At 59.7% G+C, this 18,902-nt stretch overlaps 1 protein-coding gene across 1 annotated transcript; it reads right to left on the bottom strand.

Annotated features, from left to right (window-relative positions):
• Positions 1 to 4,463: 4,463 nt before the first annotated feature.
• Positions 4,464 to 18,646, bottom strand: SLC38A3 (solute carrier family 38 member 3). The gene is made up of 16 exons (XM_054167075.1): positions 18,477 to 18,646; positions 10,691 to 10,842; positions 10,462 to 10,546; positions 10,258 to 10,373; positions 9,682 to 9,755; positions 9,509 to 9,601; positions 9,333 to 9,414; positions 8,448 to 8,530; positions 8,231 to 8,289; positions 7,660 to 7,833; positions 7,466 to 7,545; positions 6,714 to 6,814; positions 6,493 to 6,617; positions 5,980 to 6,124; positions 5,440 to 5,543; positions 4,464 to 5,341 (listed from the first exon to the last, which is right to left on the bottom strand). Exons 2-16 carry the CDS (start codon positions 10,798 to 10,800, stop codon positions 5,237 to 5,239), a joined length of 1,536 nt encoding a protein of 511 aa, XP_054023050.1. The 5' UTR covers positions 10,801 to 10,842; positions 18,477 to 18,646; the 3' UTR covers positions 4,464 to 5,236.
• Between the last annotated feature and the right edge of the window lie 256 nt (positions 18,647 to 18,902).

Below are 18,902 nucleotides of genomic sequence, written 5' to 3'. Positions count from 1 at the left end.
CGCCCCCGCGGGGCGGGAACGGCGGAAGGGCGGGGACGTGGGAAGGGCGGAGCCGCAGGGCGGGGCCAGAGGAGGGCGGGGAGCGGAGGGCGGGGTGGGTCTTTATCGCGGCCTGGAGCCGTGGGCTCGCGGACGGCGGTGCTGGGCGCTGGGGTGAGGCAACGGTGTACCCTGGGGCAGGCATGAGCGGGGAGGTGGAGCCTTGGTGCTGCATTGTGAGAGTGGGTTCCTTCGAGCACAGAGGGGCGAGTGCAGCCTCTCAGGGCCTTCTCCTGTGGGGACACGGTGGTGGCTCAGACCTTGGGGACCTGCTTGCGCGGCCCTGAGGCTCAGCCCTCGGGGATCCGTGTGCCACGTCGCTGGAGGAAGGCTCTCCTCGGAGGATGCTGAGGCTGGAGGTGCCCGTGAAAAGGGATGGTGCAGGACCAGGGACGATGGGACACTGGGCAGCTCGTGCCCAGAGCAGGGATTACCCGCGATGCTCCCTTGGGAACGGGACCCCCTCACAGCCCGAGCGCTGTGCTCGGCTGTACCAGCTGCCTCATAGATGCTGGCCCGTGCCCAGGAAGTCACCCCAGCTCCGTGACAGCCTCACTACAAAGCCTCACCGCCTCCCTGGGCCTCTTAATCTCTTCTCGCTCCCTAAACCAGCTACTAACGATGAGGGTGGGGTGCACCGAGGGGTGTCTCATGTAGAAGCCGCAGTGCCAGTAAAAGAGGCACAGCATCTCCAGATACAGCCCAGACTTGGGGACGGTGGGCTAACGCCCGTGGACGCGGCGTGGAAGGACCAGGGCTGTTCCCGTGAGAGCGGGACGCTGCGCTAATTAGTCTTCTCTAACGAGCTGGCGCAGTGCCCAGGCCTCCTCCACGTGCCCGCGAGCGGGAAGGAGAGAGGGGCCCGGGCCGGGCAGGGGACGAGGGGGCTCACCCCCATCCCACGCCGTGCCATGGGAGAGGGCTTGGGGGCTTTGGACTGTCCTCGGGGGGTGCACATGGAGCACCGGACACTGAATGCCTCCAGCCCTGCTTCCACAGAGTCCCATTTCCCATGGGTCCCACTTCTAGGGGAGTCCCGCTCCCTGGGGTCCCCCTTGCCCGACGTTCCCGCTCCCCGAAGGTGCCATTCCATGGGGTGCCCTTTGCCCGGGACTCCGCTCGTGGGCCCCTCCGTGCTCCCACAAGCCAGATACTCGTGTGGGAACGCAGCGCCCCCTGGCGGGTACAGAGCCCAGCCCCTCCCTCCCACCCCACCGCGTCTGCGTGTTCTCGCCTCCACGCGACTGCGTGCCTGTTCCCCGTGTGCGTGTCAGTGTGTGTCCCCGTGGGTGCATGGGAGTGTTCATGTGTCTGTACTGTCCCAGTCTACGTCTGTGCTTGGATGTGCGCTGGCCCTGTACTGTCCCCGTGTATGTCCATGCGTCCCATGTGCAGGTCTGTATGTCCGTGCTGTCCCAGTGTGTCTTCACATGCACTGACCCCGTGTATCTGTGTTCATATGTCCACGCTGTCCTGCTGTCTGTCTGTGCAGTGATCCCTTTCATTTGTGTCCGTATGTCAGTGCTGTCCATCTGTGCATTCAGACATGCTGCCCCATGCATGTGTTTCTGCTTGCCTGCGCCCTTCTGCCATAGGTCTGTGCATGCATGTCCACATTTCCATGCTGTCCTCATGCATTTCCATGCATCCATATGCACATGTGTCTGTATGTCCTTACTGTCTCCATGTATGTCTGTAAATCCAAAGGCACACTTGTCTGTGAGTCCCTGCTGTCCAGGGACGCTGCATGGTGGGTGCCAGCCTGTGTGCCAACTCCTCTCCCCCCCCCCCCCAGTGACACCTGAGACCTGGGCATGTTCACATCTTTATTCTCTCTGGCAGAGGCTTCACTGGCCTCCTCACCAGCATGGACGTTGCCTCACAGACCTTTTAAAAGTGTCCCCCCCTGGCATGGTGCAAGGGTGGCCACAGGGCAGCTGGGCTGGGGACAGGGACACTGGGGCCACAATGCAGCACAGGTCTGCAGCAGTGCCCCTTGCTGGCACCAGGTCACAGCCCCGTTCTGCCCCATATAGAGATGTACATTATACAGAGCTACCCAGAGCAACACAGCACATTAAAAAAGATATATTCATAGGATATATTCATAGAATACCAGGTTGGAAGGGACCTCGAGGATCATCTAGTCCAACCTTTCAGGGTAAGAATATCGTTTAAATGAGATGGCTCAGCACCCTGTCAAGCTGGGCCTTGAAACTGTCCAATGTAGGGGAATCTACCACCTCCCTTGGGAGTTTATTCCAATGTTTATTAGTTCAAATGGTAAAAAAAAATTTCCTGGCATCCAGTTGGAATCTGCCCAGTAGCAACTTGTCCCCATTACCTTTTGTCTTTACCATCTGACCCTTTGTAAAAAGGGAGTCTCCCTCCTCATGATAGCTGCCCTTTATGCACTTGCACATGGTTACGAGGTCTCCCCTAAGCCTTCTCTTCTCAAGGTTTGCACAAACCCAGTTCTCTCAGCCTTCCTTCATATGACAGGGCCTCCAGTCCTCTGATCATTCTTGTGGCCCTTCTCTGGACCCCTTCCAGCTTGTCCGCATCCTGACCAGTGCTGAGCAGAGTGGGAGAATGACATCTTTATCCCTGCTTGTGATACCCTTATTAATGCAACTCAGCATCCTGTCGGCTTTCTTTGCCACCACAGCACATTTCCTTGCCACCACAGCACACTGTTCATTCACACTGAACCTTTTGTCCACCAAGACACCCAGGTCCCTCTCCACAGTGCTGCTCTGAAGCCAGGTGGCTCTCAACCTGAGCTGCATTCCTGGGTTTTGTGTTCCCAGGTGCAAGACCCTACACCAAACTCCATACAGTTGCTTCTTGTCCACTCAACCAGCCTGTCAAGAGCTTCCTGGAGGGTAGCTCCCTCTTCTGGGGTGTCAACTTCCCCATTTATTTTTGTGCCATCAGCAAACTTCACTTGTGTGCTCTTAATTCCAATAGCTAAATAATTAATGGAGATATTAAACAGCACTGGGACCAGTACTGCTCCCTGGGGGATCCCGATGGTGACTGGTTGCCAGTCTGAGAAAGAGCTATTTGTTACCACCCTCTGGGGAGGGCCTGTCAGCCAGCTCCCCACCCACTGCACAGACCACTTGTCTAGGTCACAGCATGTCAGTGTCTCAAGGAAGAGGCTGTGTGAGACCTTGTGGAAAGCCTTGGAGAGGAGAGGTCCAGATAGACAATGTCCACCGCTCGTCCCGCATCACCTGAGTGTGTCACCTTGTCATAGAAGGCAATCAGGTTTGTCAAGCACAACTTACCCCTGGTGAATCCATGTTGGCTTTTCCCTATCCCCTTCTTCAGTTTACTTGTAACAGTCCCCAGGACGGTTTGCTCCATAACCTTCCCAGGGATTGATGTTAGGCTAATGGGTCTGTAATTGTCTGGGTCCTCCTTGGACCCTGTTTTGCAGATAGGGGTGACATCAGCCGCCTTCCAGTCTTCAGGCACATCTCCTGACCTCCATGCTTTCTCATGCATTATGGAGAGCAGTGTTGCAACGACGTCAGCCAGTTCCTTGAACGCCCTCAGGTGGATGGCGTATGGGACCATCGATTTGCAGGGCTCAAGCTCTTGTAATAGTTGACACACCAACTCTTCCTTCCCTGATGGCAGGTCTAAGTCTGTGTCGGTCTGGATTTTTGTTCCCGTGACCTGGGGCCCAGCAGTGCTGGTAAAGATGGAAGTGAAGGAGGAGTTGAGGACTTCTGCCTTTTCAGCGTTGTTGGTGACTAGTTAACAGTGGCCCAGTCCTCTCCTTCTGTTTTCTGCTTGGTTTTAACATAACTGAAGAAGCCTTTCTTGAAGTTTTGGACATCCCTGGCCAATTTTCTTTCAAATTGAACTTTTGCTTTCCTAAATGCATCTCTGCATACCCTGGCAGTGCCCCTTGTAGCTTTCAACAGGCCATGATCCACTTTTCCATCTTTTGTACATTTCCTTTTTGGTTCTGAGCAGACCCAGAAGCTCACAGTTAAGCCAAGGGGGTCTCTTACTCTGCCTACTTCCCTTGCTTTTGGAGAGGATGGAAAGGTTTTTTATGTGTAGGAGAGATCTATTCTTATATACAGTATTTATAAAATAAAAATCCCAGGCTCCACCATCCCGGTAAAAAAATACTTCTCTGATGTACTTTGCTGCAGGACATCCCCACACACCACCCCCTGCTGCCCACCCTGCCAGGCTGCCCACCTGCTGGGGAGGGCGACAGGGGGTGGGATCGCTGCTCCCAGGGTTTTGGCATGGCATAGGGTGCTCCAGCAGCACGGGTGGGTGGAGGGTCAAGGGCTGTGAGGACCTGGCTGCTGGCCCTGAAGGCAAGGTTAGCAGGGCCAGGTTGGGTCGCAGGGTTGCTCATCACCTTGGTGTCCAGACAGGGGGGTGGCTCCGCAGCTGGGCCCCAGCCCTCCCACCTGTGCACTGGGCAGCCAAGTTGCAACACTGGCAGGGTGCCAGCGGGTGCCAAGCCCTTGGTGGGCATGTTGCCTCCCTAAAGCAATGTGGCCAGTCCCCAAGCATGGCCTGGGGATCAATGGGGTCCCATCCATGGGCATCAGGAACCAACTGACTATTCCCCAAGAAGGCTCAAGACCAGCAGTCTGGGTACTGCCAACCACAGCAGCAGGACCACACTTGCCCACAGTGGCCACAGTGCCCCCATGATGCTGGAGCAGTGGGGTGGCATCCTGCCAAGTACCAGAGGATGGCAGGGCAAGAGGGCTGGTGTCTTGGGCAGCACAGGCATTGCTACAGGTCCAACCACCCCACTGAACTCCAGCCCCAAGCAGACACTGTTCATTAGGGCTCCAATGCCAGGAAAGTAACCCATTCCTTGGCCCCCATGGCAGGCAGTGCCCCATGCCCCTGGCAGTGCCCGCTGCTGGCCACTCTGGGTATGCAGAGATGAGCTCCACCTGACAGCCAGCTCCCGGTGAGGTAGGGCAGTATTATTCTCCCCATTTTACAGATGGGGAAACTGAGGCGCAGAGCAGGGAGGGGTCCCCACACCTGCCATGGCTCATGCCCCCTCACCACCACCACTGGTGATGGGCAGCAACAGCACAAGGTCCTCAGGGAAGCCCAGCAGGGCCGTGGCACAGGGGCTGAACCTGGGGCCGGCTCTTCCAGCAGGTGGGGGGAGGTTGGCGTGGGCACCCGGTGCTGGCTAATGGCCACCACCACTCTTCCCCCCGCCTGTGGCCCAGTCGATGATGATGAAGCTCAAGCTCATGATCATGAAGAGCACCCCGAGGAGGGCAAAACAGGCAGCCTGCAGGGACAGGAAAGCAGGTCAGGGACAGACAGTGTGACTGGGTCTTAGCCCTCACCCCTGTCCTCATCCCTATCCTGTCCCCCTCTCATGCTTACCAGGATTTTTGGAGTGGAACGCAAGGGCTCCTTGTCCTTGGGCATAATGCGGATGTAGAAGATGGCCGGGAAGATAAAGATGAGGCAGGGAGCAGAAGTGGCACCTGGAGCAGACAGGGACAGAGTGGGCAGAGGGTTCCCATCCTGCAGCTCAGCTGTGCCAGCCCCATTGCTGGGCCAGGTCTGTCCCCCTCCCGCCACCCCGAGGCCTGGCAAAGCTTTCCAGGAACCCAGGGACACCGTGTCCTGGCACTGTCCCCACGTCCCCCCCTGCAGCCAGGGCCTTGGCACCAAACCAAATGCCAAGTGGGGGAGCCCGGCTTGGGGGATCAAGGGAAATACCCAGAGGAAGAGCAAGCATGGGAGGGCAGCATGGCAAGCAGCTGGTGCATGGGAACCAGCATGGGGGGGCAGGGACTAGGCTGAGACCCCCACAGGCTGCCTGACCCCAACATAGTAAGAAGGAGAACTGAGGCACAAGTGGGTCAGCCAAAGCCCAGCAGCCGGCATGGGGAACAGGAGCAGGGCACTGCCACGCACCGATCAAGCCAAAGATGCCGAGGATGGAGGGGGCAAAGATGACCAAAAGGTTGATGAAGGTCAGCAGGACCACGGCAATGGTGATGTGGCGGATCCAGCTGAAGTCCTTCCCTTGAAACAGCATTTGCTGGATTGCCCGGCGCACCTGGGCACAGGGACAGGGGGTTATGCTGCAGCCTGGCACCCAGGGTCCGTCCCATTTCCTGTCTCCATGGGCCTGCCACTTCCCATCACCTCTTCTCCTGCCCCAGCCCTGTCCATGGCACCACTGATCCCTGTCACCCCTCCCCAGCTCTGTCCTCATGGCCCCTCTGGTCTCCCTATCATCCCTGCCCCTGCCTGAGACCTGTCCTTGAAACCCAGCCAGTCCCTGCAGTCCTGTTGACCCTGCCACCCTGTCCTTGGGCTTCAGTTCTATTGTTGCCTCAGTTTCCCCTCTCAAAACGTGTTGCTGAGGTCCTGTTTTGGCTGAGGCGTGGTAAGGCCACCTAGCACCCCCCCCGGGCCACTCACCGGAAAGAGGACGATGGGGACAGTGAGGGTGACAGCTGTCAGCACGGCCACCCGCACGCACAGGATGAGCACATCAAAGGGGTCCACCTTGTTGTACGTGTGCAGCAGCTCTGATTCCACCCGACCTGTGGGCACCGGTGGGGAGCCACTGGGTGAGCCCCCCAGCAGCACCACCACCCCACATGCCGGCAGGGCCTCCAACCCCCTCCCCAAGAGCTCACCATAGAATGTGAGGTAGCCAAAGAGGGCAGCCAGGAAGTACATGAGGTACATAACCATGATGGAGATATTGGAGATGCACTGCATCTTCTTCTTGGAGGGGCTGTGGGATATGGTGGGCTCAGCATGGCCCTCATGGCCTGGCCCAGCCCACTCTGTGGCACCTGCTAGCATCAAATACCCACCCAGCATGGAGGGGTCATGCCAGAGCACTCAGGGGTACATGACAGCTGTGCAGACAGGGAGTGTGTCCCATTTCCTGGGCTGCATGGCATGTCAGATCACCCACTACCAACCAGCCACCCGCCCACCCTGAGTCGTAACACCCACCTTCCAGGGTCTGTGCCACTCACCATCCATCACAAGCTGTATCACCCACATCCCAGGGGCAATGTTACCCACCAACAACCACCCCCCCACTCACCCACTATAAATTATATCACCAATCTCCCAAGGGCAACATTGCCCACCACCCACCCATCCCCCCATCCCAAGTTGTATCACCCACCTCCTGGGACTGACAGCACCCACCCCAGCTCCTGTCATCCACCACCCATCTACCTCAGGTTGTGTCACCTATCTCCCAGGGATAATATCACCTACTGCCCCATCCTTCCTGAGACTGGTACCACCCTTCCCAAATCCTACTACCCTATCACCCACCCACCCAGGCTCATACCACCCACATCCCCATGATGCCCTGGAACTGGATGAAACCTATCCCTCCCTGTGGGTGCCCGCACCCAGGACTCACTCCTTCAGCTCAGTGTAGATGGGCAGAACCTCAGGGTGGCAGACAAAGGCAAAGGCCATGATGGGGATGGTGTATGCTGTCTGTGTGAGAGGAGAGTGGCTGAGCACCAGGAGTCAAGCTGGCACGTGCTGCCAGCACCTTCATGAGGTGCACAGGGTGGGATCTTAACCAGAGCCATAGGCTCGGGTCCCTACCTGGGAATTCAGGGTGAAGAAGCTGGGGCTGCAGGTGTCTTGCTCAGGTGCCTGGAGGACGGTGTAGCCATTCTGGTAGTCACTAGTGCTGAGCAGGGTATTGTTAAGGCTACCTGTAGAATTCCCATCCTGGTCTGGAAGCGGGCAAGGGATCTGGAACTTCTTGTAGATGACCTAGCCCAGGTACGTAGGGACAGTCATTGCCCAGCACCATGACCCCCTAGCACCAAGCCATCATTGTGCCCAGAGGGAGGGTGCCCCTGTAGGGACCCCTCTATGTGGCACCCATGGTGATGCTGACCCCCCAGCCTACCCCTGCGTGGGTGGGCGGCAGGCCAGAGCAGAGCAGCGGCACGTGGAGGAGCCACACGCGTGGTTGCCCGCCCTGGGCACCCTCTCCCAGCACTCGGCTCCTTCAGACAAAAATAACCCAGCAGCTTGACAGCACTGCCACGGCATCTCCGCAGCCCGCAGCGCCCGCTGTGCCCACAGCACGCAGCCTGCCACACGCCACCCCAGCAGAAGGGATGCTGGCATCCCAAGCCTCCAGCAGGTGCTGGCAGGTGCTCACCGATATGAGGAAGAAGCCCATACAGCTGAGGGAGAAGCCGCTGGCGTAGCCTAGGTAGCCTAGGGAGGGAGGAGAGTGGCTGGTGGGCACGGGCAGGCCCCTCCCGCTGGCTGGGTGCCCCCTCCTTGCCCATCACCCCCAGACTGGCACCATCACCCCCGGTTGGAGTCCTGGGGTGCTGGACCCTGGTCTGGCAGGTGTCATGCCCCTAACTTACCCAGCTGCTTCATGAGGGCCAGGGGCAGGATAATGGTGACAGAAACCAGGATCACCAGGTAGTTCCCATTCATGTACCAGTCCCTGGAAGCAGAAGGCCTTCTTATTGCCCCACTCTGCTGGGGCACACAAGGCACAGGCAGCCATCAGAGGGGGGCTGTCTGCCCTCCATGGAGAGCTGGCAGCTCCAGGGACACTATGTGGTGTCCATATGGCTGGTGTCCACGCTCTGCCAGCATTCAAAAGTGCCCTGGAACTGTGGTGCCGTAGTGATGCACTCCCATGGGCTTGAGCTGCTGTGGGCAGGCTAAGAACTGCTGTTCTCAGCATAGGTTTGCCCATGGGCAGCCTGGGGTACCATCACCTGGAAGAGCACTCAGCCAGCTCCTCAGTGCCCCAGGCAGAAGTAACTGCCCCAAACCACCCATGGGGCAGGACCTCTGCTCAGCCCTGGTCCCAGGTGTGGTTGAGCACCCCAGAGCAGCTGGAGTTGAGCATGGCTGGGACACCTAGTCCCAGAATGATGGAGGTCCCAGTGGCAGCTCTGCCCCACAGCTGCTAGGGTCTCATCCCCTGTGTCACCAGGTCTGGATGCAAGCATGGAGGCGGGGGACAACCCATTCCCAACCAGAGCTCCTTTCCCCTCACCCTGCAACTTCAGGCTCTGCTCAAGGAGGAAAGCCAGATCCCAAGGAGATGTGAGGAGCAGGGATTGGAAGTTCAGACCAGTTTAATCCCACCCACGGGCTTATTCAGCACTGACGGTTATCAAAAATAGTAGTGGCTTAATGGCACTAAATCCCTGCCATGGGCTGCACAGCTGGAGCCAAAGCTTCAGCGTTAGCCTCGGGATAACACACAGGCAGTGAGGACAAGAGGCACTCACGTGGTCTTCTCCTCCAGGTTGAGGAAGGTCTGGATGACGAGAGGCACTTCAGATTTGACAATGTACAGGTAGCTGGACATGGCTGTGGGGTGGAGCAAGGTCATGTTGCACTGCTGTGCTCCAGACACATTCCCCATCCCCAGCACCGACAGATCACCCTCTAGCCCCATCCTCACCTCCAATGTTCTGCAGCGTGATGGCAATGGCTGCAGCCAGCTTCCCTGGTGTGCCGAAGGCTCGGTAGCCCAGCTGCTCGTAGGCACGGATGCCTGTGGAATGGGGAGCAGTGGTGGGGTGAGGGTCGAGAGGGGACACCCTGACACAGCCCCACCAGGGATCCAGCACTCACCCACAATGCCAGAGGACTTGAGCAGCAAGTGGATGGAGTAGCTGGAAAGCAGAGCCACCGCCGTCAGGAGGAAGCTGCGGGAGGACAGAGCTGTCACCAGCGGCTCAGAGCACCAGACTCAGGTACAGCTGGGGCGAACCTCATGTGGGCACATCTGCCTGCAGGTCCTGGCAGGCCATTCAGCCCCTTGCCTTGGCATTGGCTGAGTGCTCACAGGGCAGATGGATTGCAGGATGAGGACACCCCACAGCCATGGGGCTGCCCCAGGCCTGCAGATCCCTCCCACCATGTCCTCAAACCCAAGGGAGCCAGCATCCATGTCCGTTGGGGCTCACAGGGAAGTCTGGTCTTGCATTAAGGAAGTCAAGCCTTCATCACCATCCTCCTCACTGGGGCACAGTGCCCAGCAGGGTCAGACTAGGATGAGCATTGTTCAGGCAGTAGGATATTGGTCCCTGCATCACCCCAAGACTCCTTTCTCATCTGAATTCCTAGCACCCACCCTTGGAGGAGCACACCTTCCCCCCCACCCACCCAAGACTTCCCACCCAGGTACCTGCAGGTGACAGCACTCACAGGAAGAGGATGATGCCAGTGTTTGCCATGGCATAGGCCAGCCCCAGGATGCCACTGCCCATGATGGCATTGCTCAGGTTGAAGACAGACATCCCAAAAGACGTCTTCCCTTCGAACTGCATGCAAAAGACATGCTGGTCACACTGGGAGCTGCCCCTGTCTCACTGCCACGGTGCCCATGCCAATACTCATGCCAATACTCACATCAGTGAAGTGTGTCTGCTTCTTCTCAGCACCCTGGGGCAGGAACTCCTCCATCTCTGCTGTACCAGACTGGTTCTCCTCAAACCTGGCCACCAGAGGGATGGGAGTGAGGCCAAAGCAGAGTTGAGGGCCACTGTGCCAGGCAGCATTAGCTAGTATTGCCTGGGCAGGGAGCAACTGAGAAGACCACCCAGGCCCCTGGCACCCCTGCTTGTCCCAGGGCCCTTACCTGTCACCTGTCAGAGAGGGCACAGCAGAGGCAGTGAGTGCAGCCACATGCTTCCCATTGGGCACCAGCTCCACCATCTCAGCCTGGAGGGGCACGTTTCTAGTATCCATGGTGGGGAGGTGGCTGGGCTTGCTCTGGACTCTTCTTGGGCTCTGCAAGAGGGGGTAACAGGGGTCTGCCTCTGGGAATCAGCACTGGAGGGGCTGACCTGGAGTCCCACAAGTCCCACATTCACTGGGAGTGCTGGTGGGCTCACAGGTACCCAGGGATGACAGGAATGCCCAGTCAGACATTACTAAAGCTGTACTTCTCCCTTCTGCCTGCTCAGCACACAACAGAGTTCACCCCAGCTCCAAAAGCATTGCAAGAGTCCCCAGGTGGGACTATCCCCTAGCCCAGCCAGCCATCCTGCAGCCCACTCCGTGGGGCTGCTCCACTCCTGTGCCAGCAGCTCGGTGCCAACCCAGCCTCAGAGCTCTGTCCGAGACACCTGCCCACCTCTGCTCCCCCGCCCGCAGCTCTCAGCTGAGTGCCTCAGTTTCCCCTCCTGAAAACGCGTGCCGATCGTTGAGCAGGGGCTGGGGACAGGGTGGGGAGCTCAGGGACCCCCCAGCCACCACCATTACATAAAGCCTGTGGCACCGCTAGGCACGAAGGGCTCACCCACGTCCCGTCGCCCAAGGCCGGTGCTGCCAGGGTGCCAAGGCAGGGGGCTCAGGGGCTCGGGGGCACGTCAGGGCCGGACAAATGGAGCAGGAAAGAGCACGGGGCTGGGAGACAGCTCCTTGGCACAGGAAGGCGGCCGGGCTGCCGAGCGCGGGACGCCTTGGCACGCTGCACAAAGCTGCCTCTGTGCAAGCCCTGGCCCGCCCCGCTCCGCTGGGAAACAGCACAGGGTGGCTTTCTGGGGCAGGCTGGCAGCAGGAGCAGGGTCTCCCGCCACCCCCCGCCGCCCTGAGGGGCTGGGGTCCTGACCAGCCAGAGGGGCTTCATGCTGGGACCACGTCTGGCCATCAGACGATGCCAACCCATTCCAGGTGAGGGCTGGGCAGGATGCACCACAGTCCCCAACCCTGGAGGATGATGCTGCCCCACCATTCTAGTTCTGAGGTCGCTGCAGGGTGAGCAGGGGATATGCCTGTCTTTGTGCTTTCAGGGGATTGTTGGCCCTGGGGACCAGAGAGTCTTGCCATGGCCTTGCTGGGGCAGAGAGATGCTGGGGACAACAGCCACCTCAGCACGCAAGGGGAGAATGACACGGCAGAGCGTGGGCGTCAGCACCTCCGGGCTCCTGAGACACTGCCTTGCCTGTCTCTGCCCACCCAGGCCACAAAGGAGACCTGGCAGGGTCATCCCAGGCCATGAGCTGGCTACCATCAGTGCTCTAAGTCTGACCTAGGGAGTGGGGCATATGGCCGGGCCCTGTCACCTGTAGCACATAGCCTGGTGGGGAAACTGAGGCAGGGCACAGGGCAGTGGGGACCAGTGCAGGGAGGCACAGCTGTATGGGGAAGAGGGAAGCACAGGGCAGGCACTGGGCGATGATTTATCCCCTTTGCCAGGCCTCCGCTTGGGCCAGATCCAGGCACAAAGAGGGTTGCCAGCATGTCCAAACACTGCCGTTAACTCTGCGCCTTCCTGCCACTGCGGGTGGGCATCACCAAACTCACCACTCCTGGTGCTGAACTTGTGGAGCCCCCAGATCCCCATTGCTCAATTACCTCCCCGAACCCTCACCAGCATCATCAGGCTGCCCGCAGGCAGGGTTCTGTCGCATCCCACCCATGTGGGCAGAGCTGCTTCATTCCCCTGCCCACTCCCCCGAGGGCGCCGGGAAGGCTGGGCACTCTCCTCTGCAGCCCCTTTCTTCTCCCAGGTTATAATTACACCTCTCTGGGCAGCTCAGGAAATACCAGTTTCTTCCCCTGAGCGCCTCTTGGAATAGCAAGCGGCACAGGCAGGCTCATTTCGCATGCACCGGGCTTAGCGACACCACCCAGACGCTTCCTCCCGCCGGGCAGAGTTGGCATAGCCCTGGTACAGCCCTGGCACTGCTTGCTGTCACCTCCCTGGCCGGCCCCGGCCTTTGCCCCTCGGCCAGGGTGTCCCAGCAGTGGTGGCTGGGGAAGGTGGGGAGATGAAAGGGGAGCAAACAGGAGACTTTTCGATCGGGCAGGCTTGCTGCTGTTTGTCTTGCGATAAGGCTGGCCGGAACAGCAAATACGTGGAGCAGTGGATGGCCCTGGGGGAGGTGGCATGATCCCCCCCAGGGTTGGAGGACAGCAGGTTCACCCTTGTCCCTGTGTACCCACCTCATTTGGGGACCCTCTACTCTGGGTACAGCATCTCTGAGGATCTCTTCCCCTGGCATCCTGGCCTTGAGAACCTCAGCCTACAACAGGACTGGCAAGCCCCACCATGGATGGGAGACTGTTGTTCTCGCTGCCACGTTGGGCAGCCCATGTGCCACCCAGCACTGTCCCCTTCCTTACTGCCAGACCCAGCACCTGCTTTGCCACTCCAGTGGCATGGGTACAGCCATGTGTGTGGGCTCAGAACATACCCACTCTGCCACCCAGGGCCACGTCCCCGGGGGTGCTGAGCCATCTGCACTGATTTCCCAGCATGTGCCTCTCTGCTGCCTGCCGGCTCTGAGGGATGAGGACAGTGGCATCCCCACTGCACAGACACCTCCCACCCCTCCCTACCCAGTCCTGACTCTACTGCTGCTCGGCTGTCCCACTGGTCGGTGACACTAAACACATTATCCACCCCACCAACCCTCCAGCACAGCCAGGCAGCCCGAGCCGGGCCCCGGTGCTGTCCCGCAGCCCTCCCACGGGGAACGCTGAGCCATCTGCGTGGGGCGGCACGTACCCTCCCCGCCGGCCACGTCTGCACACGAGGGAAAGCTACGTTTGGTCTCGCACGCCTCGTCCCAGCCAGCGCAAATGCCCGGCCCCCTCACCGGGACCGGGACAAGTGTGGGGCAGCAGGGCTCCAAAATCCCTTCCCATCCCGAGCAGGCAGCAGGCAGCCCTGGGCTTGCCCTGACCCCAGCCTTCCCTGGGGGCCAGGGCACCACGGTGGGGAACTGGGTCCCAGAAGGGGTTGCATCCCTCTGCCTGACACTTCATTTCCACCCAAACTTTACTTAAAAAAGTGGAAAATCCCATCTGGGAGCAAGGCACTGCCAGAAGCAGGCGGGGCTGGGACAGTGGAGTTTTGCCGGCAATGCCAGCAGAACATGTCAGATGGGGGTTCCATCACACCCACCAGTGGGGCAGGGAGGACACGTACCACCCTGGCAAAGCATGGCCCTTGCACTACACCAGTTTTCCCAGAGCTCGGCACAGCACCGTCCCTGCTGGAGCACGGCATGCCGGTGGGAGCACAGCACACACAGGGACTGGCAGCCACTGCCTGCCAGCCCTGCCTGAGCCGTGTGGTGCCAGCCAGAGGCATGCCGACCCACCGTGTCCTCACAGCCCATGACACCCATCCATGGGCATCCACTGCTCTCACCCACAGGGGATGAAGGCTCTGGATCTCCCAGGCAAGCCTCCCCCAGGCTGGGGACCCCCCACAAGGCAGTCTCCCTCCCCATCTCCTCTCCTTCTGCAGATGAATCCCAGCTAATCCGTCCCAGCTGGGACTATTCTGGGTTGGTAATCCGGATTTAGCGCGAAGTCTGCCACAGCTGCTGGCCTGCGTGCTCACAGCCAGGTGCCCACTGCTGCTGGTATGGGTGTTGAGGGGCTGGCAGCAAGGCCCCCCCGCCCATGCCCGCCTGCCCAGGTGCCTGTTCGGGTTTCAACAGAGCCAGGCACAGACAGGTCTCATGTTCCCTAGGACTGTGCTGGTGATAAACTTTCCCAGAGAGATGGGCAGTGTGGGTAAGTGGGCAGTGATGCCAGCCATGTCCCCCCACTGCCATCAGCCCACAGCCCTGGAGCTACTACCAGCATCACCACTGGGCAAGAGGTGACCCCCAACTTGGGGTCCCTGGTCAGCCCCCTGGACTGCTGCTGGGGATGGGGCAACCCCTAGCTTGGAGTTCTTGCTCAGCCCCCAGGACCATATGGTGAACTCCAGGCTGGGATCTCCGGTAAGTCTCTGGTTAGTCCCCAGCATCACCATGGGCACAGGGGTGTGTAACCACATGGGTAGAGCTGGGGCAACAGCCTGAACCTCACAGGTCCCTAGGCATCATCTCCCCAGGGAGGCTGGCTCCAGCAGGGTAGGCAAATGCAGAGGGGACACCACAACACATCTCCTTGCTCCTCCACAGCGAACCTCACCCTGGGGCAGCCCTGGGAGCCCAGATACTGGGACCAGAACCAGCCCTTCCTCCCAGGCACACACAAACCTGGCTTTTTCCCTGACCTGCCAACCTAAAATTAGCACCCCAAGCTGTTTTTAAACCTACAGCATCCAGCATTTCTTCCTCCACACCTCCCAGCTGAGCCAAGGCAGTGCCACCATCCCACCTCCCCCAGAAACAACAGGCACCCAAGAAGAGCAAATTCAGCTACCCAGGGGTACAGCCAGGCACCTCATGTTTGGGATGAGGTCTCTAGGGTGCATCCCTTTGTACATGGGCACACCATCACCCATGGAGTGCGGGATGATTTGAGACAATGTGCCCAGTGCATGACTGGAGAGCCCCTCTGGGTATCTCCACTCTAGACCCACCCCAAATATGATGCCCCTCATGAGATAGTCCCACCCAAGAGCTGTGCCAGCCAAGCCCACAGTCCCAGCACAACCTGGCCAGTATGGTCGCTGCTCCAGGGCTCATCTAGCCGGGGGAGCCCTAGAGTTTCAGCCTCAAATACCACCATGGCTCAGAGGACACTCCTAGTGCTCCAGCCAGGGCAGAACTGGAAAGCAAGAAGGACCAAGTGGCTCTCAAAGCCACTGGTAATACCAGCTAGCAAGGCTCCAGTGGCACTGACATCTGCTTCTGCAGCTTGAGGCTATCGCCTCTAAACTGTACAGAAAATGGTGTCCACCTCAGGTCTTCCCTCAAAGAGCACAAGTGGCACCCATGTCCTCGGGGACAGCTCTGACCAAGCCTGGGGATGTGCCCACAGGGAAAGCGTGCCAGTAGCTGTGCTGGCTTGTGGCCATTGGCCCCAGCACTGTCCCACAGCTATGGATATACTGGTGTCTGAGACACACCAAAGAGGTGAAAGGCACCACAGGGAAGGAGGTGACAGAGCAAAACATCATAGCTCCAGCACCAGAGCCATTTCATGGCTCAGCCACAGCAATCCACTGCTGGGATCATGGGCCACAGGATGGGGCCACAGGACAGGTACCAGCCACCACCATCAAGCCAAATCCTCCCACATCCCAGCACCGGTACTGAGATGAGCTGGGAAGAATAATGGGGAAACCGAGGCATGGGTCTGGAGAACAGGCAGCAGCAGGGAACTGTGCCCAGCCTGGTCTGCCACTAATCCAGCCCAACATGGAAAGAAGGTGCTGAGCCCTTGTGGGACCAGGTCAGGCAGCAGAGGCAGATGGCAACATGAGGACAGGGACAGGAACAGAGCACAGCATAAGGACAGTGGCACTCAGCATGGCTGTAGGGGAGGTCGGGTGGCACGATGTCTTGAGCCCAAAGCATCTCAGCCATCTTTAGGCTCGATATTGGGATTTGCTTTAAACTTAAAGCCAATGTACTGCTTGTCATCAACTCAGGGACTCCTGGGGAAGATGGTGGCATGGATTGAGACATGCAGGTACCGAGGGCAGGTAGCATCTGAAAAACCACATGACGTTTTCTAGCACACCTCTGGACATGTGTTTCACCTTGGAAGCAAGGTGCTTTCCAGGAGTTCCTACTTCCTAAAACACACCTGGCCTTGGCAGGTCGATGGCAAAAAATCCAAGCTGTCATTTGCTGCAGGCAGCACTGGGGACGCCAGGAGGAACTGGCCTGAGCCATGGCCTAGTGTGCCCCTCTGCCAACCCGGCACCCCCAGCAGAGCATCCTGTCCTATCCCAGGGCCATAACCTGCCCAAGTACTGTGGGACCACTGCTGTCCCCAGCCCTGTAACTCTCACCACCAGGCCAGCCAGCCTGTTGTCTGCTCCTGAGCACAGGGACAACAGGACCACGCTGGCCATCCCCTCACCAGCATGGGGGACTCAGCTGGCCCCAGACCTGCGTCAGCAGCTGGGGAGGTGCATGGTGGCTGAGACCCACGCGGCGAGGAGGGCAGGGGGGAGAGGGGGGGCCTATCTAGTCCCCAACTTGCCTCTGTTTTCTCAAGGGCTGCACTTCCAAAGGAACCCGTGGGATCCCACTCCTTCCCCCTCTCCCTGCGCGCCAAGGAAAATAGGCTCTGCCGGTGCCTGTTTGTTTGCCGTGGCTGTGGCCCCGGCCTGTGATTACAGCTGCAGCATGTCCAGGCGCTGCAGGGCCCTTTGCGCCTCAGCCAGGCTCCCCCACAGTGCCAGCACCCCCATGCCACCCTCGGGTGGGACAGGTTGTCCCCAGCGCTCCCCTGCCCCCAGCATCCCTGGCCACCAGAGCCAAGGCACACTAGCACTAAGGCTGTGGGGGATAGGGAAGCACTGCAGGGCAGAGAAGGCTTTCTCTGGGGTGCCTCCATGAAGCTGAGGGGTGAATGCACGCCAGTGGTGGGCAGCAGGGATCGGGCAGTTGTAACGGCTCAGCTTGGGTGTGATCCAAATGTCAGTGGAAAATTCCCTGTCTCCTTCATGCTGGCTCAACACAGCCATGCCCTCCCCAGCCAGAAGGGGCTCGGCCCCACACTGGGGCTCTGCCTCCCCTCCATCCCACCTGTTGGGGACCTGCCAGGTGCCCTGACTCACCCGTGCCACTGCAGAGTCAACTGCTGGCACGGGGAGCTCAAGGCCAGCAGCCACCTGCCATGCTTCAGTTTCTCCGTGGGGAAGGCTTCTCTCTGACAGGATGTTTGCAGGCTGTCCTGGGCAGAGCAGGCCATCGTGCTGGCTGGCATGGGACACGCGTGGCCGTCGGGAATGTAATGTCCCGTCTGCCATTCCACACTGCTGCCCCAGCCAGCCAGGCTCTATAAATACCCAGGCTTGGGGAAACACCACACGCATGTCTCGGACAAACCCCAGCAGCGCCTGGCATCGCTCTCCCTGTCTGTGCCCCCCGCCACGCATTGCTCCTCACCCCAGCACCCTGATACCCGATCCTGGCTGCCACCGCTTCCAGCCTTAAGAAACATATGTCGTTCCCATGGGCGATTAAAAATTAAAGTGGAAAAAGGGGAAAGAAAAGGGGGATTGGGGGTCGTCAGTATTATTATTATTATCTAGTGCCGAGGCTGGAGCTTAGCCTGGGCATTAGGGTGGAAAGGTGGTGAGATGAGGCTCTGCCTTCCCCCCTGCCCTCGCAGGATTTACCCACCCGCGGAGGGTTTCAGCAGCTGGAGAGAGAAGTGGAAGGAGAAGAGCAAAGCAAACAGTCCCGGGGCGCTGCCACCTGCCAACGCTGCAGGAACCCCGGAGCCTTCCCCCGTTGCTGCCGGGAGCGGCGGGACTTGTGCGACTCCGAGAGGAGAAGGGGTGGAGCAGGGGATTGCGGGGGCTGCGGGAGGAGAGCGGGGCCGGGAGAGGGGCGAAGGGACGTGTGGAGGGGGGGTTAGAGCGGGGTGCGGGGGAGATTGAGGGGAGACGAGAGGTCCGTGCCCCGGCAGCCTCCAGCTGCGGAGTTTGCCGAAGGAGAAAGCAAAAAGCAAGGGGGTGAGCGCAACCGGGAGGACTGGGAAGAACTTACCTGCCCCCTCTCCAACAGTGCCTCTGCTGCGGGATGGGGCGAACAGCCCCCGCTGGCCGGTGCCGAGGATTAGAGACTATCCTACAGCCGTAATCCCGGCGGAGCCGGAGATTAAACCGGAGCCGGGCCCGCCCCCAGCGCAGAGGCTCCCAATCTCCGCGCCGCGCCAGGGGCAGGGCCGAGGAGGGACTGGCTGCGGCGGGGGGGCGCGCACCGGCCCCGGTCCCCGCCTCGGCCCCGCCCCGGGGAATGCTGCCTCCGCGGGCACGGCCACCCCCAGGGTAGCACCCATCCACCGGGCGCTGCGGTGCCTCACCGGGCATGGCCACCCACCAGGCACTGATGCCCCACCATGTAGCACCACTGCACCTGGCATTGCCAACCCGCTGGGCATCGCTACCCCAGTTGGGTATCAACACCCCACCA

The sequence above is a fragment of the Dryobates pubescens genome, chromosome 1 (genome assembly GCF_014839835.1).
Source record: "Dryobates pubescens isolate bDryPub1 chromosome 1, bDryPub1.pri, whole genome shotgun sequence".
NCBI classification, from domain to species: Eukaryota; Metazoa; Chordata; class Aves; order Piciformes; family Picidae; genus Dryobates; species Dryobates pubescens.
This window is presented reverse-complemented; position numbering and strand designations above follow the sequence as displayed.

Bases quoted from the DNA above. Each gene is read 5' to 3' on its own strand.
- SLC38A3 (XM_054167075.1), bottom strand. From the start codon at position 10,800: ATGGATACTAGAAACGTGCCCCTCCAGGCTGAGATGGTGGAGCTGGTG. The intron at 7,834-8,230 runs GTGAGCACCTGC...TACCTGGGCTAG, and splicing joins TGGGCTTCTTCCTCATATCG to GTCATCTACAAGAAGTTCCA. The intron at 7,546-7,659 runs GTAGGGACCCGA...CCTCTCACACAG, and splicing joins TCTTCACCCTGAATTCCCAG to ACAGCATACACCATCCCCAT.